We start from the raw sequence: 23,725 nt of genomic DNA, 5'->3' as shown, positions 1-23,725 counted from the left end.
GATTTTGCAAATCACTGTTCCTATGGAAGAAGTAAACAAAAACAACTAAGAACTGGCAATTACTCTAGAAATCAATATCGTGTGAGTCTGAGACTCATGCTGCCTTAGTTACTTTTCACGAAACATATCTTAACAGTATCCTAACAATAGCATAACTGAAAATGAGATCTTAAAACACAGTTCTTATATCATAGTGCTGGGAAATGGGACCACTGCATTGCACAATTCCAGGGGGCATTCATTATTTTTATGGTATCTTAGGTGAATGATAACCACTGCAGTGCAGAGAACCCCTGACTTAACTGGTTAAAATAATGAAGGTAATGCTGCAGGATTTTAACAATTATTGTGATTACCAGAAGTTGGGATATATTGGATAGGAAGAGAGTTACAACTGAACATTTGTTGAGATCTGACATGTGAAGAGTTCTAAAAATACCTCAATTTTTTTTTTCATCTAGTGCACTTTCTTCACTTACCAGATAGAAGAGCAGAGATTTTAAAAATGTTACCCAAAGATAATGAAATCACTTACCTCACTCTTCAATCCTTTTTGATCCTTTCCTTCCAATAGCAGCCTGTGGTGGCTCTCTTGTTTCGCTTCCCCTCTCACAAGACATCCCTCTTGCTTTTCTTAATACCTTTATGAGCTCTTCTTTCCTTTTTTTGTCTTAAAAATAATCAAGAAGACTTAAATAACTTTAATGTTGATGAGAATAAATTCACTTATTCAAATGTATCAATTTGATCTAATTTAAAAGTGTATTAATGTTGGAATATACTGTTAGATTTGAAAGCTTTTGTTTTATTGTATTATAGCATGTAATTTAAATACCCATATTGATTGAAAATCATGAATTTTCTAAAACCAAAATTATAAATGATTTTAAGTAATACGTTTCCTTTCTCATTAGCTAAGAAATCTTCAAAATAAACTTTTCATAAAAGAAAGTTCATTGCAAGATATGAAGAATGAGCTAGAAAGTTATAAAGAAGATAACGCGAAACAGTCTTTCCAGATAATTTCCCTGAAAAATGATATCAAGGACTTAAAGGTTCTTATTGCTTCTCTAACTAGAGTTAAATCTTTGAAAAGCATCAATAATCAGACTCCTGAAAGAGGCAACTTGGATCTAAATGAAAGAATTATAGAGCTAGAAAACCGTCTAAGGTAGGGAATTATCTCCCCCCACAACGTTACTTTGTTTTTAATCATTTGCAATGTCTGTAAGTCATAAAGATCTTTTTAAAAACCTAAAATATTTAAAATGCATTTAAAATATTTTTATTGATTTCAGAGAGGAAGGAAGAAGGAGAGAGAGATAGAAACATCAATGTTGAGAGAGAATCATTCATCTGCTGCCTCCTGCATGCCCTGCCCCCTACCAGGGACTGAGCCCACAACCCAGGCATGTGCCCTTGACCGGAATTGAACCCAGGACCATTCAGTCCCCAGACAGATGCTCTATCTACTGAGTCAAACTGGCTAGGCTAAAATAAAGCATTTTAAAAGTACAATCAGAACTATAGAGTAGAGGAACTTAGTAAGACAAAGATAAAATCTGCTTTATAACACATTAATTTTTTCAAACAAGTTTACTAAGAAACAGTTCCCATATCTAATGTTAAAAATAAAACAATCTCATTTAGAAAAAGAAAGACATCATTTGATTAATAAAGCCTATTCTTCTCCCAATTTTACTGGCTTATCTTTATTTAGAAACTAGAGGCCCGGTGCACGAAATTTGTGCATGGGGGTGGGGGTGGGGGTCCCTCAGCCTGGCCTGCACCCTCTCGCAGTCTGGCAGCCCTTGGGGGATGTCTGACTGACACGGAGGCAGGAGAGGCTCTCACCACTGCCGCTGTGCTCGCCAGCTGTGAGCCTGGCTCAGGGCTTCTGGCTGAGTGGCGCACCCCCTGTGAGAGTGCAGCTTCTGCCCCCTGGTGGTCAGTGCGCATCATAGCGACTGGTCATTCTGCAGTTTGGTCGATTTGCATATTGGCCTTTTATTATATAGGATTGCAAATTCGTGAGAAAAGAACAAATTGTGTTATCATGTAAAAAATCTTAGGAACAACAAATTACAAATATAAATTTTTATATTAAAAAAATGTTTTCCTTCCCAAAATGTAAATATCCAGTAAATAAAACACATACAATATTTCAGGTATAGAAACAATAGTAATTTGCTTATGAAGGAACTGCATTTTGGTATTTTTGGTGGTAAGATTTTTATTTCTCTTAAGTTCAAACTACTTAACACAAACCAGGCCATTATTATTTAAAAGATTACTTACTCCTTTACCCAGTTTCCTTAGTTGATAGAAACTCTATAATTTCTGTAGAATTTTGGATATAGGACCAGGCCACAGGAAAGGTCTGAAATATCTAAAATATTTTTGGTCAGAAGAAAATCTTTTCTTGAGACTAGGAGGCAGTCATTCAGCACTTTGGGCCTGAAGGTGGTCCTCATCAAACTTCTTTGCTACAATCTTCAGAGTAAAGCACAGGATCTGGCCTCCCCGAAGATGTTGCTTCCCACTGGGCAACTGACTGGTAGGGCATGCTTGCATGTTTTCTGCATGCAGCACTGTTGATCGTCTCCACAATGTACTACAGGGCATTCACGCTTGCCCCGGAAGACTTGGCAGAGGCACTAGGCTCCGAGGGTCAGGAATTTTCTAGTTTGTTTTCACACGTTGTTTGTCATAAGCTTGCAAATAGTATATGAAGTCTGTATTTCTGATTGATCACAGAATTTAAATTAGAAGAATTTCACATAATGCTTAACTCAAAATTAATTTATATAAAAAATTTTATTGACGTAGTCATATACCATTAAAATTCACCCTTTTAAAGTGTACAGTTCAGTAATTTTTAGTAAATTCACAGGTTGTGCAACCATCACCACTATCTAATTCCAAGACATTTTTATTGCCCCCTAAAGAAACCCCATTCATGTCCATTCCAGTTACTCTCTATTACACCCTCTCCAATCTCTGACAACCACCAATTCACTTTTTTCCCCTATGGACTTGCCTTTTCTGAACATTTCATATGAGTTCAGTTATACAATATATAGTCTCTGTGTCTGACTTCTTTTACTTAGCACAATGTTTTCAAGATTCATTCATGTTACAGCATAAATTGGTAATTCGTTCTTTTTATTGATGAATAATATTCTGTTATATAGGTATACTACATTTTGTGTATCCATTAATCAATTGATGGACATTGGGTTTCCTTTAGAGAGGGGGGCTTTATGGATAACGCTGCTATGAACATTTTTGTATAGGTTTTTATATGACTATATGTTTCATTTCTCTTAGATGTATGCCTGAGGAGAAGAGTTGCTGGTTCATAAAGTAACTCTGTGGTTAACTTTTTAAAATTACTTTTTTTAAAAAAATATATTTTATTGATTTTTTACAGAGAGGAAGGGAGAGGGATAGAGAGCCAGAAACATCGATGAGAGAGAAACATCGATCAGCTGCCTCCTGCACGCCCCCCACTGGGGATGTGCCCGAAACCAAGGTACATGCCCTTGACCGGAATCGAACCCGGGACCCTTCAGTCCGCAGGCCAACGCTCTATCCACTGAGCCAAACCGGTTCCGGCTTAAAATTACTTTTAAAGGAACTTCCAGGCTTTTTTCCAAGGCAGTCACACAATTTTAAATTACTACCTGCAATATATGAAGATTCCAATTTTTCCACATTCTCACCAGCATATTATTGTTCATCTTTTTCATTATAGCCATTCTGGTAGATATGAAGTCATATCTCATTATAAGTTTAATTTGCATATATATATAAATAACTAAAGATTTTGAACATCTTTTCATGTGCTTACTGGCCATCTGTATATCTTCTTTGTAGAAATACTATTCAGATGCTTTGCCTATTTTTAAATGGGGTTGTCTTTTTATCATTTAGTTGTAAGTGTTCTTTGTATATTTTGGATACCAGACCCTTATCAGATATATGATTTGCATATATTTTTGTCCCACCCGTGGATTGTCTTTTTATTTTCTTAATGGTGTCTTTTGAAGCTCAAAATTTCTTAATTTTGATGAAGTTTATCTTTTATTGTCACTTGTGTCTTTGATGTCATCATACCTAAGAAATAAATCACTGCCTAATCCAAGGTTGTGAAGATTTACAAGTATGTTTTCTTTTAAGAGTTATAGTTTTAGCACTTAAATTTATGTCTTTGTTTCATCTTGACTAAGTTTTGTATGTGGTGTGAGTTAGGGATCTAATAATAAAATATTATTGACATAGTTTTACAAATCCAATATCATTTTAAAAAACAGACAAATGGCTAAACAGTTGTTGTTTTTTCACTTCTTAACATTTCCATTTGAAGATTTTTTTAAAAAATTGAATTTATTGGGGTGACAACACTGGTCAATAAAACCATACAGGCTTAGCCCTAGCTGGTTTGGCTCAGTGGATAGAGTGTCAGCCTGTGAAATGAAGGGTCCTGGTTTAATTCCAGTCAAAGGCACATGTCCCAGTTGAGGGCTCAATCCCCATGCAGGAGGCAGCTGATCAATGATTCTCATCATTGATGTTTCTATCTCTTTCTACCTCTCCCTTCCTCTCCGAAATCAATACAAATATATTTAAAAAAATAAACACACACAAAAACCATACAGACTTAAAGTGTACAACTCAATCGTTCTTGCTTTAAAGTCTACTTTGGTATTAATTTAGCTACACCATCATACTATTCTCATGGTAGGTCTTTTTCCATTTTTTCATTTTCATGTTTCTGTGTCCTTATATTTAAAGTATATATCTTGCAAAATGCTAACTTAGCATTAGATGTTTTATTTTTAATCCAATCTGATTATCTTGTCTTATTTTTATTGTTGTTAACCTTCACCTGAGGACATTTTTTCCCATTGAGAGAATGGAGGGGTAGTGGGGAAAGAGAGACAAAGAAAGAGAAATCGGGAGAGAGAGAGGGGGGGGCGGGGGGGGAGAGAGAGAGAGAGAGAGAGAGAGAGAGAGAGAGAGAGAGAGAGAGAGAAACATTGATGTGAGAGAGACATATCAATTAGTTGTCTCCCGCCTGGGGCCCATTTGGGATCTAACCTGCAATCCAGATATATGCCCTTGACCAGAATTGAACCTGGGACCCTTCAGTGTGCTGGCCAATGCTCTTACCAGTGAGCAACAGCAGCCAGGGTGTGATTCTGTCTTAATTGTTAGATTTAACTCTACCATATTAGTATTGTTTGTTTTTCCCATCTGTTCTCTGTTCTTTTATTACTCCTTCACCATTTTCTTTGGATTAATCCGCTTTTTTTAATTCCATTCCTGTAATATCTTTTATCATTTAGTTTTTACCTAGCTCTCATGATTACAAAATACATATTTATTAGTTTACTTTAGATCTGTACTTTTATGATATTCCAAAATAAAAGCCTATGACAATTCAACTTCATTGAGCTATCTCATGCTCTTGTACTATTGTTATGATATATTTTAACATTTCAAGTGTTATGAATCCCATAAGATATTATCATTTTAATTAACTGCCAGTATAAATTCCTATTTTCTCTTTCTGATGCATTTCATTCCTTCCTACAGTTCTGTGCACACTAAGGATAATTTTTGTTCATCCTGAGAAATTGTCTGTAGGTTTCTTATAATGCAGTTCTTCTGACAATTTTTCCATTTTTTCCCCTTCTGAAACTATGTTTATTTCATCTCATTTTTTCTAAGGGTATTTTTTTTTATTGTGTATACTAGTAGAATTCTTGGATTTCAGTATTTTTACTTTCAGCCCTCTAAGATGTCATTCAGTTATCTTCTGGCGTCTATAGCTTCTGTTGAAAACTCAGTCATCAGTCTTATTGTTGTACCTTTGAGGTAACGTGTGCTTTTTCTCTGACTGCTTTTAATTGATAACAATTTGACGATATGTCTTGGCAAGGCTTAGGATTTGCAGAATTTATTGAATCTATAAATTGATGTCTTTCATCAGGTTTGGAAAATTCTTGGAAATTATTTTTTCAAATATTGTTTCTGTCCCATTCTGTCTCTATTCTCATCCTATGGCTACAATATGTTAGACCTACAGGTATGTTATACCTATTGAGTATGTCCTACCTGTCTCTAACATAATTTTTGAATTTAAATTTTTTCTTTAGATTATTCAGATAATTTCTGTTGACCTAACTCAAATTCATTAATTCTGTAGGATGCAATTCTTAGAAAAGGACATAAAAATCATGGAAGATGAATTGAAACTTTAACCTAGCTACAGGGTAGAAAGTATTACCAATACCTTGCAATTAGTAATCAAATAAGAACCAAATAATTAGCTGTTTAAATATTTGATAATAAATAACGTTTTTAGATATGCTGTTCTCTATTGCTGTATCATTATTTCTAGTTCCTTTTCCCTCATCAAATCCCAGTAGAAGAGCCCATTCAGGTGTTATTAAAATAGGAGTACTTGTATTCATGTGGAACCTCCTGATCATCACACTATTACCAGTAGTGGCAGGCAAATATTCATACTCAAATTTCCCCTTGAAAAGGATGGTTTCAAAATTGACCTCCCCCAGGGTAACTACTACAGGACTTAACACTGGATTGTATTTCTCTCCATTTCTCTACCATTTCTAGTCTCTCCTTAGAAATAGTCACATTTTTACTTGATACACATATTTACTATATTTTTAATGGGGAATATTTGTTTTCATTATTATTAATATTATTTTAACCCTTATCCAAGTAGTGAGGATATTTTTTCCATATAGGCTTAGCCCTAGCTGGTTTGGCTCAGTGGATAGAGTGTCGGCCTGCGAAATGAAGGGTCTTGGTTTGATTCCAGTCAAAGGCACATGGAGAGAGAGTGGAAGGGAGAAGGGTAGAGAGAGAAACATTGATGTGAGAGAGAGACATTGATTTGTTGTCTCCCGCACATGGCCCAACTGGGGCTGGAGATCAAACCTGTAACCCATGTACATGTCCTTGACTGAGAATCAAACTCATGATCCTCTGGTGCCCAGGCTGACACGCTAGGCACTGAGCCACACCAGCCAGGGCTTATTTCATTATTTTTAATTGAAGTTTGATTATTGAGCTGGTTTCATGACATTGTTACCTACTACTTTCTTACACAGAGTACATCTGGTTGAAAGAGAAAGGGCAGAGCAAAAAGCAGACCTTTTGGAGAAAAAGTTAGCAGATGCTAATGGATTCACTCCTTATATGAATGTGAAAGGACAAGAAGACACCTTGGGTAGTTTCAAGATAAAGGTGAGAATAAATTTTTATTTTTTTATTTTTTCAGTTACATTTGACTATAATATTATATTAATTTCAGGTGTACACCTCAGGGATTAGATATTATAAAACTTAATAAGTGATCATCCCGAAAAATCTGACACCATACGTAGTTATTAGAATATTATTCACTACTAGAGGCCCGGTGCACAAAAATTTGTGCACTCGGGGGGAAGGGGGGTCCCTCAGCCCGGCCTGTGCCCTCTCGCAGTCTGGGACCCCTCGGGAGATAACGACCTGCTGGCTTAGGCCTGCTCCTGGGTGGCAGAGGGCAGGCCCAATCCCTAGGTGCAGCCCCTGGTCGGGCTCAGAGCAGGGCCGATTGGGGAGTTGGGGTGCCTTCCCCTGTCATGCACAGAGCAGGGCAGATTGGGAGGTTGCAATGCCACCCTCAGTCACACTCAGGGTAAGGCCGATTGGGGGGTTGGGGCACCGCCCCCTGTCACACTCAAGGCAGGGTCGATGGGGAGGTTGTGGCGCCACCCACTGTCACGCACAGAGCAGGGCCCATTAGGGGAGTTGGGGCTCCGTACCCTGTCATGCACAGAGCAGGGTCAATCAGGGGGTTGGGGAGCTCCCCCCTGTCATGCACAGAGTAGGGCCGATCAGGGGGTTGAGGAGCTCCCCCCTGTCACTCACAGAGTAGGGCCGATAGGGGAGTTGGGGCACCGCCCCCTGTCACACTCAGGGCAGGGCGGATCAGGGGGTTGGGGCGCCGCCCTCTATCACCCACAGAGCAGGGCCGATCAGGGAGTTAGGGCGCCGCCACTGTCACACTCAGGGCAGGGCCGATGGGGAGGTTATGGCTCTACCCCATCACACACAGAGCAGGGCCCATGGTGGGGGGAGGGGTTGGGGCGCCGCACCCTGTCACACACAGAACAGGGCCGATCAGGGGGTTGAGGCGCCGCACCCTGTCACACACAGAGCCGCAGGGCGATCAGGGGGTTGGGGAGTCTTCCCCTGTCATGAACAGAGCAGGGCCGATAGGGAGGTTGTGGCCCCGCCCCTGGTCACATACAGAGCCGCAGGGCGATCAGGGGGTTTGGGCGCTGCCTCCTGTCACGCTGATCCCGGTGCCGGAAGGCCTCTCGCTCCACTGATCCCAGTGCTGGGAGGCATATTACCCTTTTACTATATAGGATAGAGGCCTGGCATGGGTGGGGCTGGCTGGTTTGCCCTGAAGGGTGTCCTGGATCAGGGGGGGGGTCCCCACTGGGGTGCCTGGCCAGCCTGGATGAGGGGATGATGGCTGTTTGCAGCTGGTCACACACCCTTCAGGGTGGGGGTCCCCACTGGGGTGCCTGGCCAGTCTGGGTGAGGGGCTGAGGGCTGTTTTCAGGCCGACTGAAGCTCCCAACTGCTCCTTTTTTTCTTTTTTCTTTTTTTTTTTTTTCTTAATTAAATCTTTATTGTTCAGATTATTACATTTGTTCCTCTTTTTTCCCCCCATAACTCCCCTCCTCCCAGTTCCCGCCCCACCATCCGCCCTTACTCCCCACCCACTGTCCTCTTCCATAGGTGCACGATTTTTGTCCAGTCTCTTCCCGCATCTCCCACACCCCTTTCCCCCCCAAGAATAGTCAGTCCATTCCCTTTCTATGTCCCTGATTCTATTATGATCACCAGATTATTTATTCACTTGATTCTTAGACTCACTTGTTGATAGATGCATGTTTGTTGTTCATAATTTGTATCTTTACCTTTTTCTTCTTCTTCCTCTTCTTAAAGGATACCTTTCAGCATTTCATATAATCCTGGTTTGGTGGTGATGAACTCCTTTAGCTTTTCCTTATCTGTGAAGCTCTTTATCTGACCTTCAGTTCTGAATGATAGCTTTGCTGGATAAAGTAATCTTGGTTGTAGGTTCTTGGTATTCATCACTTTGAATATTTCTTGCCATTCCCTTCTGGCCTGCAAAGTTTCTGTTGAGAAATCAGCTGACAGTCGTATGGGTACTCCCTTGTAGGTAACTGAGTTTCTTTCTCTTGCTGCTCTTAAGAGTCTCTCTTTGTCTTTTGCTCTTGCTCCCAACTGCTCCTTTTTTTCTTTTTTCTTTTTTATTCTGGGCCAGCTTTAGCTCTGGCTCCAGCTCTGAGGCCTCTGCTGCTGAAAGAAGGTATCTGGTTTGTTTCGGTTCTATAATCGAAACAATGTATAACTCCAGCTCTGAAATCCCGGCTTGCTGAAAGCAGGTTTCTGGGGGTTTGTTTAGCTTCTATATTTGTTACAATGTTTCTTAAACTGCAAGCTCAGAAGCCGGCAAGGCAGGCGAGGAATGTTGGGAGTCCTCCGTCACTGAAGCAAGCAAGCCTCATGTTAGTTTCAAGCTGCCTGGCTGCTGGCCGCCATCTTGGCTGGCAGTTAATTTGCATATCTCGCTGATTAGCCAATGGGAAGGGTAGCGGTCGTACACCAATTACCATGTTTCTCTTTTATTAGATAGGATATTCCCTATGCCTTACTTTACACCCCCATGAGTACACTATAACTACTAATTTGTACTTCTAAATCCCTTCACCTTTTTACCCATCCCTCCATACCCTCTCCCATCTGGCAACCACTGAAGTATTCTCTGTATCTATAAATCTGTTTCTGTTCTGCTTGTTCATTTATTTTGATTTTTTAGATTCAATTGTTGATAGATATGTATTTATTGCCATTTTATTGTTCATATTTTTTATATTTTTTCTTCTTCTTTAAGAAGACCCTTTAACATTTCATGTAATACTGGTGGTTCTGAATGATCATTGTTCTGTATTTTAGTTGTAAATTTTGATGTGGTTGCAGGAGGCAGTATCACATTTACCTACACCGCCATCTTGACCAACAGCCCCAGAAAATCTTTTTTTTATATATTTTTTTTTATTGATTTCAGAGAGGAAGGAAGGGAGAGAGGGAGAAACATCAACGATGAAAGAGAATCATTGATCGGCTACCTCCTGCACACACACTACTGGGGATTGAGCCCCAACCCCAGCATGTGCCCTAACTGGCAATAGAACTGTGACCTCCCAGTTCATAGATCAATGCTCAACCACTGAGCTAGACTAGCCAGGCCCCAGAAAAATCTTGATTGATCTTTGCAGAGACAGGATTTTTATTACTTTGTGTTACACTGGGAGGTAATTGGCAATGTTGAGTGCTTTGTTGGTCATCTTCTTTCCGAGGATAAAAGGAAGCAGTACAGAATGGCTGACTGGAAGCCTTTCTGAAGTATGGAGAGAAAGTGCAAGGAGAAGTTGAAGAAAAGCTTAGAGGGTATAGAGCTGATAGGGAGCTGGGAGAAAAAGTGTCTATTAGATAGCAAAATATTGAAGTTTTAAATTTCTGTTGTGTTTTACTTCTTGCTGCTGACAAATCTGGATTTTTAGATCTGGGTTTAAGGATTGAAGAAAGGTGTAGGTGAAAGTTATTGAAACAGAAGCAATGACTTTAAAGCTAAATTGGTTGGATTATCTATATTGAACATTGGAGTCAGAAATTATGGCATGAATTCATTTTAGAAGGAAGAAATGAGTCTGGTCACTCATAGATGGCAATTAACAGGATTAGTAGAAGATCTTATAGAAGAATGTTGGAGAATGATGGGAGACAGACACTTGTCAAAGAACTGGTAAAAGTTTATTTTTAAATTCTTAGACTATAACAGTTTATTATATAATCTGAATGTAAAACAAGGCCCATAATCCAATTAATGTGAGGTATTCCATTAAAAATTTTCAGAAATGCCTGGCTGGCATGGCTTGGTGGTTGAGCATTGACCTATGAACCAGGAGGTCATGGTTCAACTCCCAGTCAGGGTATATGCCCAGGTTGTAGGCTCAATCCCCAGTAGGGGGCGTGCAGGAGGCAGCTGATCGATGATTCACATCAGTGATGTTTCTATCTCTCTCTCCCTCTCCTTTCCTCTCTGAAGTCAATAAAACTATATATTTTTAAAAATTAGAACTACTTTCAAAGTATTTTAAAGTAATTAAAAATTTTTTTGGTCTTTTTAAAAAATATGTATTTTCTATTGATTTCAGAGTGGAAGGGGGAGGGAGATAGAATCATCATAATGAGAGAATCATCGAATGAGAAATGTAACATGTGTGTTGGCATATTTAGAAAAAAGGTAAAGCTATCCTGTCCAAGAACTTTGAGAGAGACATTTTTTACTCTGAAGATCCAAAAGATGAACAGAAAGTTTGGGATAGATATCAATAAGATTTGATCCATAAGGAAAAACAAAAATATTACCTCCATATTCATTCAGCTGGGGAACTAAAACTGCACGGTCCCACTATCAGAAATTCCTTCGTCAATTGGCTTCTTTTCTAAGCAGCAGTGTTGTCCCCATCCCAGCACAGAGGAAGCAGTGAAAGAGAGAATTCAGGGAATTGGTGCAAATGAGCAATTTTGAAGTCTGTAAGTATATTGCAGACAAGTTATTCTTTCAGATTTGTTTCTTTTAAGATGTGGATTTTGCCCTAACCGGTTTGGCTCAGTGGATAGAGCGTCAGCCTGCGGACTGAAAGGTCCCAGGTTCGATTCCGGTCAAGGGCATGTACCTTGGTTGCGGGCACATCCCCAGTAGGAGGTGTGCAGGAGGCAGCTGATCGATGTTTCTCTGTCATCGATGTTTCTGACTCTCTATCCCTCTCCCTTCCTCTCTGTAAAAAATCAATAAAATATATTAAAAAAAAAAAAAAGATGTGGATTTTGATATTAGCTGATTCAGTAAACTCTGTGGCTCTAAATGATCATTTTGATTTTATTGTTAGAGTAATAAAAGAGCAGAGGCTGTCCATTATTACAGCAGAGGTAGTATAGTGTGCTTGTTAAGAGCACTGAGCTCCTGTATGAACCTCAGCTCTGCCACTGCCAACTCTGCTACTAGGCAAGTTACTTATCCACTCTTTGCCTTAGTTTCATTTGTAAAATTTGGTGGGAGTGAAGGCTGGTGAGGAAGGATTGGGGAGGGGGGCATAGTTCAAATCTCAGAGTGGTTGCAATTAAATGGGTAAATACATGATAAATGCTTAGTACAGCTAAGTGTAAGCTCAATAAATGCTAGCTTAAAAATAGTGATATGATGCAGATAACGTTTCCATTGTGAGCAAAGTGTTCAGTCAGTGCAGTAAAATAAATAGTTAAATCAGTTATTTGAATTTATTGGTCAGGTCTATTAAGAGATTGAACCTTCAGGTTTAAATGAGATTTCCCTGTTGTGTTCAAATCACTTTGTAAAATTCCATGCCTCTTCGCCCTACAATTTAAAGGAAGATGGGTATTGCTTTAATTCAATGTGTTAGTAAAACCTGCTACACAGTAGCCTGTTTATTGTAGAGTTCCAAATGTCTTTACACTGTTCTCTTAAATTCATCATACAAGTTTATTACTCAGTATTAACTAAAACAAGCATGTCAAACTTTCGGCCTGCAGGCTGCATGTGGCCCATAACGAATATTTTTGCAGCCCAGCCAATATAACGGTATGTAAGAAATGTTTTAATAAAAATTTTGTAACTTAATTTTTACAATATCCTGTTACACATAATTATTAACAAACTACAATGTTTGCTAATGACTGATTACTAAAATCATGTTGCTTTCTTTTCCCTTACGCGCCTTATGCGCAGGCGCACCATTTCTCTCCACTAATACTAGCTGCGAATATTTTAGCAGCTTATTGCTACATCATTAGTTTTGTACTGACTTGTTTGGTGTGCGCAACAGAAAATATTTCGCTTTCAGAGAACAAGAAATATAGGTTTATTTGTGTTACGCTTATTAATTTGTGCAGTTATTCAGTGTCCGATAAGTTAATGTTCAAGAAAAAAATGTTAATTTTTATTAAAATGTTCTATTATTTTATGTTAACAATTACTCTTTTATTTTTTTATATATTTTATTGATTTTTTACAGAGAGGAAGGGAGAGGGATAGAGAGTTAGAAACATCGATGAGAGAGAAACATTGATCAGCTGCCTCCTGCACATCCCCCACTAGGGATGTGCCTGCAACCAAGGTACATGCCTTTGACCGGAATCGAACCTGGGACCCTTCAGTCCTCAAGCCAACGCTCTATCCATTGAGCCAAACCGGTTTCGGCAATGATTACTCTTTTATTTCAGCCCTTTGTGTTCAGCATGTCTCTATGAAATAAGCCTACATTTCAATGAAAATTGAAGCTTTTGTTTTTTTGTGGCCCACATAAACCTTGTTTATTTGGTCCGTGTTAGCCTTTGAGTTTGACATGCTTGAACTAAAATGTCAAACCTTCCTATTTCTGAAACCAGCATCTATTTAGTAAATGTTTCTACAATATCAGCACAGTAGAACTTGCACAGTATTGAAATGAAATAGAAATCATGGACCATCGGGAAGTTTAATCTATTTTTTTTCTTTACAGGGAGCTGAAGGCCTTAAGCAGGACATTCAGTTGCTCACCAAGCGACTGGAGCAGCTGCATCATCACCACGAAGAATCGTCCCAAACTGAAGAAAAGCGTAGGGAACAAAAAAGACCCTTGAAACGTCTGGAGGGAAAACTTGCTGTTAATGACTTTTTTCAAGTGAGATTAGACTCGGGCAGGAATAAAGTAAGAATTTTGTGAAGTATACGGCATTTCTTTGGCAGTGAAAATGATCATATTTTGTTATATTATCTAATGTTTAAAGCTGTTAATACTACTTATACTTTTTTTAATATTGAAAAGAGAGAAAAATTTGCTACAAACCCTTCTGATTTTATCAAAAAACCTCTCCTCACTTCATATATTCCCTTTCTCATTTTATACATATTTGATATTTATTGTGAGGGCTTTTATTAATGTATTTCTTTTTTTAATATATTTTTATTGATTTCAGAGAGGAAGGAAGAGGGAGAGAGAGATAGAAACATCAATGATGAGAGAGAATCATTGATCAGCTGACTCCTGTAAGCCCCCCACTGGGGATCGAGCTCACAACCCGGGCATGTGCCCTTGACCAGAATCGAACCTGGGACATTTCAGTTTGCAGGCTGATGCTCTATCCACTGAGCCAAACAGGCTAGGGCTAATGTATTTTTTAATGTACTTTAAAAAGAGGGTTAGAGGAAAAGGAGGTCAAAGATGGAATTTAAGGCACTTAGCTAGATATGATGGGTATTGGAAATATTCCTCAAATGATTATTATATAGACCGTTACCTTCTGCTTCTCTAAATCTATAAGGAAAAAAATCAATCTAAAAGTGGGGTGGAAATAGGTAGGATGCAATATTATTTATTTTCAGGAGATACTCTATTTCACTACCTCTCCACAGAAGTGCTCATCATACTCAGACCTATCTTATATTATTTTTATAATTGCTATGGCTCAAACTTTAATCTCACTCACTCACCACTCACTCATTTAGTCTCTCATTCCATTCGTCCATTTGTTCATTCATTCATTCATTCATTCATACATATTGTATTGAACACTCAATTTAAAAAATTTTCAGCACTTAATGAAGTGGTATCAACAATGTCCTTCACAGAGTCCAAAGATAAATCCTTTTTCTGCTAATTCCTTTCCCATCTCCTCCCCAAATACATTGACTAATCTAATGTATTTAATGTGTATCCTTTTGTTTATATGTTCTTTTAAATGTGATTTTTATGCATATATTCAAAATTTGTGTAAATGATATTGCATTAAAAATTTTATTCTAGCCCTAGCCGGTTTGGCTCGGTGGATAGAGCATCGGCCTGCAGACTAGAGGGTCCCAGGTTCGATTCCAGTCAAGGGCATGTACCTTGGTTGCGGGCACATCCCCAGTAGGAGGTGTGCAGGAGGCAGCTGACCGATGTTTCTCTTCCATCGATGTTTCTAACTCTCTATCCCTCTTCCTTCCCCTCTGTAAAAAATCAATAAAATATATATTTTTAAAAAAATTTTATTCTACTGCTCAGAATTATATATATTTAAAGTAAATTTATTGGAGTAATATTAGTTAATAACATATAATCTTCAGGTGTACAACATTATAATTCAATACTGTTATACTTTTGAAACTGTGCCTATAAAAAATGTATTCTCTGTTTGTTGGATATAAATTTCCATAGATAGCTAATGCTCAAGCATATTATTCATGGTTTAGATAGTATCTCTGATTATTCCTTGGTTCTGGAAATGGTATGCTAAATTCTCCAACTATATTTTTGATTTATCCATTTGTCTCTACAGTTCCATCAATTTTTGCTTTATAGCCTACTGGAGCATATATGATGATGATCTTTTAAGCACAATAAAACATTTTCTTTTTTTGTCCTTTATAAAATACTAGAGGCCCGGTGCACAAAATTCATGCATGGGTAAAGAGTCCCAAGGCCTGGCCGGCAATCAGGGCCGATGGGGGCCTTCCTTCCCCTGGCTGCCGGCCGGGGCCTTCTTTTATTCTGTGCCGCCCCCCAGTGGTCAGCACACGTCATAACGAGCAGTCGAACTCCCAAGGGGACAATTTGCATATTAGCCTTTTATTATATAGGATTGCTTTAAATTCTCCATTTTCAGAAGTTATGTTTACTAATGCAATTTTCTTTTAGTTCGTGTTAGTCTGAACATGATATATCTTTTTATCTTCATAGCTTTCTGTCTTTCTCTGTGATAAAAGACATTATCTGTGATAAAATTCACCTCCAATTGGTGACTTTTTAAATATGTATAGCCCTAACCGGTTTGGCTCAGTGGATAGAGCGTCGGCCTGCAGACTGAAAGGTCCCAGGTTTGATTCCAGTCAAGGGCATGTACCTTGGTTGTGGCCACATCCCCAGTAGGGGGTGTGCAGGAGGCAGCTGGTCAATGTTTCTCTCTCATCGATGTTTCTAACTCTCTATTCCTCTCTCTTCCTCTCTGTAAAAATCAATAAAATATATTTAAAAAAATAATAAATAAATATGTATATTTATTGATTTCAGAGAGGGAGAGGGAGAGAGAGATAGAAACAACAATGATGAGAGAGAATCATTGATTGGCTGCCTCCTGCACACTCCACACTGAGGATTGAACCCACAACCCAGGCATGTGCCCTGACTGGGAGTCGAACCATGACCTTCTGATTCTCAACCACTGAGCCACACTGGCTGGGCCAATTGGTGAATTTAACACATTTACATTTATTGCAATTATTATATTAGGATATATTTTTGTTAACTTATTTAATAATTTCAATATATTTTACTTCCCCGCCGGGGGTTCATTTTCCAGGTTTCTTTTAGATAAATCAATCTTTTTCTGCTGGTTTTAAAGCTGTATATTCTTTTTTTTTATTTTGATGCTGGTGTTCTCTAAGAACAAAACTTATTTATTTTAATATTTACAAGAATGTCATACCTGTTTGGTCTCTGACCTCAACCCCCAAATATATTATTATTCTCTAAATTCTTAATTTGTGGGCTATTTGAGTATACTTTTTCTGTTTTCTTTAACTTGGTCCTAATTATTTTTAGATAACCACTAAACTTGAACAAGGTATATGATCACCTTCAGTTGCATATCTTTTGTAGCATCCTCCTTTTCTACATGAATTTTTAACAATTGGATCTTTGGCAAACTTTCTGACACCACATGTGCCTGATAATATTTTTATTATACCCTCATATTTGAATGACAGTTTGGCTGGATATAAACTTCTAAGTTCAAAGTTCCTTCGTAAAATCCTTCGAAACTATCTACTGGCTTCCCCTGTTACTGTTGAGATGTCTGATATCAATGTGATTCTTATTCCTTTGTAGATGATTTACTCTTTCAGGAAGCTTTTAGACTTTTCTTGTTTGCTTTGATGTTCTTAAATCCTATATAATAAAAGGCTAATATGCAAATCAACTGAATGGCAGAATGACTGGTCGCTATGATGTGCACTGACCACCAGGGGGCAGGTGCTCAATGCAGGAGCTGTCCCCTGGTGGTCAGTGTGCTACCACAGGGGGAGCGCCACTCAGCCAGAAGCCCTGAGCTGGGCTCACGGGAAGCGGGCCTAAGCCATCAGTCGGACATCCCGTGAGGGCTCCCAGACTGCGAAAGGGCACAAGGCTGAGCTGAGGGACCCCCCCACCTGAGTGCACAAATTTCATGCACCGGGCCTCTAGTTTTGTTATAATATGCTTAGATATGTGGTTTTTCCTTATCTCTCTTGTTTGCACTTTATGAACTTTTTAAAAAAGTATGTTTTATTGATTTCAGAGAGAAGAGAGAGGGAGAAAGATATAGAAACATAAATGAGAAGGAAACATCGATTGGCTGCCTCCTGCATGCCACTTACTGGGGAGCAAGCTAACAACCCGGGCATATGCCCTGACTGGGAATCTAACTGGGACCTCCTGGTCGATGCTCAGTCACTTAGCCACATCGGCAGGGCTGAACTTTTTAATCTAATTCTTTCATCTGTCAATTTTTTCATTTATTTCAACATTTTACACCCTCTATTTCAGTGATGGCGAACCTTTTGGCTCAGCGTGTCAGCATTTTGAAAAACCCTAACTTAACTCTGGTGCCATGTCACATATAGAAATTTTTTGATATTTGCAACCATAGTAAAACAAAGACTTATATTTTTGATATTTATTTTATATATTTAAATGCCATTTAACAAAAATCAACCAAAAAAATGAGTTCGCATGTCACCTCTGACACGCATGTCATAGGTTCGCCATCACTGCTCTATTTCTTTTTTTTAACTCTTCTTTTTTATATTATCTCCTGTGACTAGTATCTGAAGGTTGGCTTTTAAAATTATTTTTTATTGTGATGAAAGACATATACAATTTTCCATCTTTTTTTTTTTTCAATTATAGCTCACATTCAATATTATTCTGTATTAGTTTCAGGTGTACAACATAATGGTTAGACAACTATATACTTTACAGAGTAGTCCTCCTGATATTTCAAGTACCCCCCCCCCCCCCCGGGAATCGAACCAGTGATCTCTTGGTTTATGGGTTGACACTCTACCACTGAGCCACACTGGCCGGGCTGAAGGTTAGATTCTAATTCAGTCCTTCATTTCTTTGTTTAATGGTTAACTTTATGTGTCAACTTGGTGCCCAGATGTTTGTTCAAAAAGCAGTCTAGATGTTACATTTTAGATCTAAGTAACATTTGAATCAGAAGACTGCGTAAAGCAGATTATTTCCCATAATTTTGGTGGGCCCCATCCTATCAGTTGAAGGCTTTTAGAGAAAAAAGACTGAGGCCTCCTGAGGAAGAGGGATTCCACCTACAAATTGCCTTTGGATTGAGCCACGATATCAACTCGCCTACGTCGCCAGCTTGCTGGGTTGCCCTGCAGATTTTGGACTTGCCAGCACTCACAATTGTGATTAGCCAAATCTCTTTCTGTCTCTTAAATAAACACATGTACACACACACATGCACACATGCACACCCACGCACCCACGCATGCACACCGCCCTATTGATACTGCCTCTTTGAAAAACCTTAATATATTTTAAAAACTGTTTTATATATTTTTATCCTTTCCTGCTGCCTCCTATGAGAGTTTCTTAGCTTTATCCATCCTATTGATCTCATCTGTGTTGTTTATTTCAACTATTATTTTTGTGATATCCAATATTTTTACTTGGTTTTCTTTATAATTTCTTTTTTTTTTCTTTTTAAAAAATATATATTTTTATTGATTTTTTACAGAGAGGAAAGGAGAGGGATAGAGAGTTAGAAACATCGATGAGAGAGAAACATTGATCAGCTGCCTCCTGCACACCCCCTACTGGGGACGTGCCTGCAACCAAGGTACATGCCCTTGACCAGAATCAAACCCAGGACCCTGCAGTCCGCAGGCCGACGCTCTATCCACTGAGCCAAACCAGTCAGGGCAAACTACTTGTTTCTTAAACTATTAATTTACAATAGCCAATACATGGAAACAACCTGAATTGCCGGGGTCCAACCCCAGCAGGTCCAGGGGTTCCCAAAGGCGTAGACGGAGTCGGCGAAGAAGGAAGGACACGGAGACAGTGTTCAGTTGATCAGCAGCCTAGCCAGGATCTCCAGCCAGGATCTCCAGCCAAGTTCTGGTTTGGATCTCCAGAGAGGTTCTGCTCTATAATTTCTTAATGTTAGTGTTTTTCTTATCTCCTGAGTAGCCATAACTTTGAGTAAAATTGTTATAATTTTACATTAAATTGAAAGTGATCAGGAAAAACATGACCTTGCCCTAAATTTCATTTAGTGGCAAATGAAGAATTAGTCCTACAGAATACATTTAAAGGAACAACAAAGGACAATAGTAAAGTTGGTTAATGATTACACTGTATGAGTTGATCTGTTCATGTGAATTTTATATTTGTCAAAGTGGCAATTTGTAAGTATTGTTTACATTTTACTCAGCTTTGTAATGATATAATTTTGGACAAATTAAAAATATATTTTTGATTCTCAGTATTTCAAAATGTCTACTTAAAATGAGATTATTAATATACTTATATACTACTTTTTCAGATATCCATAATTTAAATAGTTATGGTTTTAGTCTGATAATTTTTGATAATTTGGTACATGACCTCTTTCTCTTTAATAGATCTTATTTTATGTATTCCAATAGGATTTTATAATGTTCTTCATGTAAGTACTGTAAGTCCCTCATATAAGTCTTGTAAAATTTGTTCTTTTATAGATTTTTCTGCTCATTGTGAATAGCATATTATCCCATTTCTAATTGAAATACTTATTATTAACATAGATAAAAACCTTTGATATGTTTATATTTTATTAAATATCCTTACTGAATTTGTTTATTCAGTCCAATAATATTCTTTACTAAAGTTCTTGGGTTTTCTGGACATGAGTGTATATTATTATATTGTTTTTTAGGAAATGATATATTTCTTTTATATTCTCAACTTATTTTCCTGAGTTATAAAATATTCTTTTAGAATGATTGGTATATTTTCTCTATCTATGCATTCAGTATGGTTCTCCTTCCTAATATCATATGTTTTTACTTTCTTCCCTCTTTAACCAGGCTTGCCTGGAACATCTATTTTATCTTTCCAAAGTGTTTTTATATACATTTTACTAGTTTTTTATTTATATATAATGAAAATATATGGTGTCTTTTTAAAACCCACACCTTTTTTTTCTATTTTTTTTTCCTGGTAGTAATTTTATAAATTACAGGTAAGAAAGAATACAATTAAAATCACAGGGAAAGAAGGGACATATGTAATACTTTTGACAATAAAGATAAATTTTTTAAAATCACCACTAATTCTACCACTTGGAGGAGATAACCAGTGTTAATAGGTATATTTCCTTCTGATTATTTTCCATGTATATTTTGACATAATTGAGATAGGCACAGTTTTTCTCATCCTGCTTTTTTCATTTAACTATATCGTTAGTATTTTCTCTTACTAGAAATTTTTGAAAACTTGATTTCTAGGAAATCTGTAATCAATCGTGTCATTTATCTAATTATTCTTTTTGACATTTGCATTTTTATTTTTCATGTTATGAATAATGTAAATATTATCTTGGTGCATGAATTGTTATCTAAATATTGGGTTATTTCCTATAATACATTCCTAGAAAAGTTGCGGTAACCTGTGCCACCACCTGGTGTTAATAAAATTGTCTACTTAACTTTACCCTTGATAGCACTGAGCCATCACTTTTATTGTCGTATTTTACTTTCTGGATTATTTTAATAATGCATATTTATGGTGAAAAAATATTTTACTTATGTAAATAGTTTAGTCTGCAGCTTATCAGTCTAGAGTAGATCTGGTTTGCTAGTGTAGAACACCATCATAAAACACAACTTCTTTATTTCAATACTATTGATTTCTTCAAAGGAAAACTCCAGGACTAAAAATGCCCGAATAGATGAGAACAGCAAGATATTTAAACAGCTAGAGAAAGACAACAAACAACAAACATTACTAACTATTAAGCAGAATTTGCAAATTGCAACAACTCAAAGGTTAGAGGAAGAAATCCGGCAACTTCATAAACAGCTCAGTGATTTGAAATTGTCAAATAAAAATATGAAAACCCAACTGACAAGAGTCAATATCCTTAAAGTAAGTAAAGGAAGTGAGGCTTTCAAAAATGTATTTAAGCTTTGATTGTTACTATTTTAGCTGCATAGGTCTCATCAAACTTTTAAAAGTTAACGTTAAAATTATTTTACACGCATACAAAAGAATGTATATAATATTAAAGCATATATAATAACAGCTGATGCCTGCAAATCTATTACTAATCTTAAAAAAACAGACTAATATCAATTCCATGAAAGCCCTTAAGTATTCCTCTTCCTACTCCTCAAAGGTAACTTCTGGATCCCTTGCTTTTTTGTTTTAGTCTTACTTTTGTCTTTTTTATTGGGGTAATAGTTAAACATTTTAGTCATTTTTGGGCTCCTCTTTGGACCTTCTCTATTTCAAGCTTCAGTTGTAGTATTTCAAATATACATTTTTTTTTAATCTTAAACCACAGGTGCACTAAATACTTATTGATCAACTTTTTTATCAGCAATATTTCTTACTACAGAGCCACTTATTTTCTCTGTTTCTGTATTTAATCAGCACAGGCTGTACTATAAGACTTTTGAGGACATGGAACACTTGTTCACCCTCTTTTAACCCAAGTGCCTAGTTTATAAAAGTGTTCAGTGATTGTTGGTTATTGATGAGTATGATGGTGGAGAAATGTCCTCTTAATTCACAAGTTGTGGGATGTTCTTTTCCATGTATCTATTTCCTTTTTTTTTTTTAAAGGAAAGAATAGAAGCATGAGTTATCATTCATCATGCCTACCTATTATTTAAAAGAGATCTAATCACAGTCATCTCACTTTCCCCCAACCTTAACTTTATACCCTCACAGGACAAAACAATTCAGAAGCTCAGGCAATCTTTAATAAAAGTTGAAGCAATGAAAGGGAAGGCAGCTATGAAAACAGATAACTTGAAAACTACATTAGACCCGACCAAGCAAGAGGCAAGATGGGACAAAGACGGGACCCATCAGATCTTAGATGCTGTCACTCCTGAGCTCTGCACAGAAAAGAACACACTTGAAGTATCAGGACGACCACAAGAGGTTTTGTTTTTGTTTTTTTTAAATTATCATAACTATATTAAGATTCTTTAAGTCAGTGGTTGGCAAACTACAGCTTGTGAGCCACGTGGTTTTAGAAGGATGGGTGGAGAAATATGTATTTAGAGAAATGTATTTGTTGCTATTACTCCACAGCAAAACAGAAGTTCAAAAAGAAGTTACCTTATAGATGAAACATAAGCAGCAATAAAATTAAGTTTAGTCTACAAAAGTGTAAAAATAAGAAAAAAAATCTTAAAAGAAAATTTTACATAAAGGCTACTTGTAACAGAAGAGACCATTTTTCTAGATTAAAAATACTTGAATATAGGATGTTATATTTCACAAAGAAATATTTAATAAGACTAATTTTCTCATACCAATTTCATCGTATACAGTAAGTAGGTGACCAAAACTAATGACATGTCTTGAATTTTGTGGTGGCTCTTTGAAGGAAGTCGACTTTCGAGAAACTATCATGAAGATGTTGGGATTTAACATGAAAACAGCAGACAAGGAAATTATCATTCACCTAAGACTTATTATCCAAGCTTATGAAGCATCTAACAAATCAAAGATTGCTTCTGATTGTGAGACTGGACAGAATAACAACGCATAAGAAAGTTCTGCCTTCTCATTGCTGCCAACAAGAACTCAGCAGATACAGACATTTCCTTCAACATCTTGTATATGGCTACATGATGAATTAAATGCTTCAGAAATTTTTTACTTCAATCTGTTCTCTCCTTTGATGTTTGGCATTCAACTTTTGTCATAATCATAAATGTTCTATACATTTATTTATGGTCTAGTCTAGATTGTTACTTGTACTATGGTAATATCCAGTTATATTTATTATTAACTTTATTTTAAGCAGGATATTAATCAGAACTTTTGTTTAGTTAGAATATTTATATCTACCAGTATAGTTAACAGCCTGTTTCTAGAATGAAACATTTATTGGCTATGCCCACTTATGAATCCAGGTAAAGCTGTATTCTGTAATTTGAATCTATTTTATCTCTTTGGTAACTAGGTGTGAAAATCAGATATGAAATATTGCAGGGTAGGAAAGTCATCAAGAATTTTTATAAATGTTCAATGGACTGTATTGTGTTTTTTATTTTCTTAGCATTTAATATTGTCTGTCAGTGTTTGCCTAATAGTAGGCCAATTTCTAAATTAATCGGCTACTTTCTAAAAAGTATAATTTCTAATTTATTTTATTTAAAATAGTTAATTGCTCTTCTTCCAAAGGAATTTTAGATTTATCTAAGATGTCTTCTGTAGGAATGTCAGAATCTAGAGAGGCCTGTGGAGACTCAGTGCCTGCTGTGGTCTCCTGTGGGGCT

The 23,725-nt window shown here is 37.2% G+C and overlaps 1 protein-coding gene across 1 annotated transcript in view; it reads left to right on the top strand.

Moving 5' to 3' along the window:
- The window catches only part of LOC118679169 (coiled-coil domain-containing protein 170-like), a 28,778-nt gene extending 5,700 nt beyond the window's left edge, over positions 1 to 23,078 (top strand). Inside the window, exons 3-8 of the mRNA XM_036355597.1 lie at positions 915 to 1,171; positions 7,146 to 7,281; positions 13,704 to 13,892; positions 21,126 to 21,353; positions 22,161 to 22,376; positions 22,828 to 23,078. Of these exons, the coding sequence (XP_036211490.1) occupies positions 915 to 1,171; positions 7,146 to 7,281; positions 13,704 to 13,892; positions 21,126 to 21,353; positions 22,161 to 22,376; positions 22,828 to 22,992 (1,191 nt within the window). The 3' untranslated portion in view covers positions 22,993 to 23,078. The remainder of the gene's footprint in view (positions 1 to 914; positions 1,172 to 7,145; positions 7,282 to 13,703; positions 13,893 to 21,125; positions 21,354 to 22,160; positions 22,377 to 22,827) is intronic.
- The last annotated feature ends 647 nt before the right edge of the window (positions 23,079 to 23,725 follow it).

The sequence above is a fragment of the Myotis myotis genome, unplaced genomic scaffold (genome assembly GCF_014108235.1).
Source record: "Myotis myotis isolate mMyoMyo1 unplaced genomic scaffold, mMyoMyo1.p scaffold_m19_p_1, whole genome shotgun sequence".
Lineage (NCBI taxonomy): Eukaryota > Metazoa > Chordata > Mammalia > Chiroptera > Vespertilionidae > Myotis > Myotis myotis.
The sequence above is the reverse complement of the archived record's forward strand: the minus strand, read 5'-3'. Positions and strand labels throughout refer to the sequence as shown.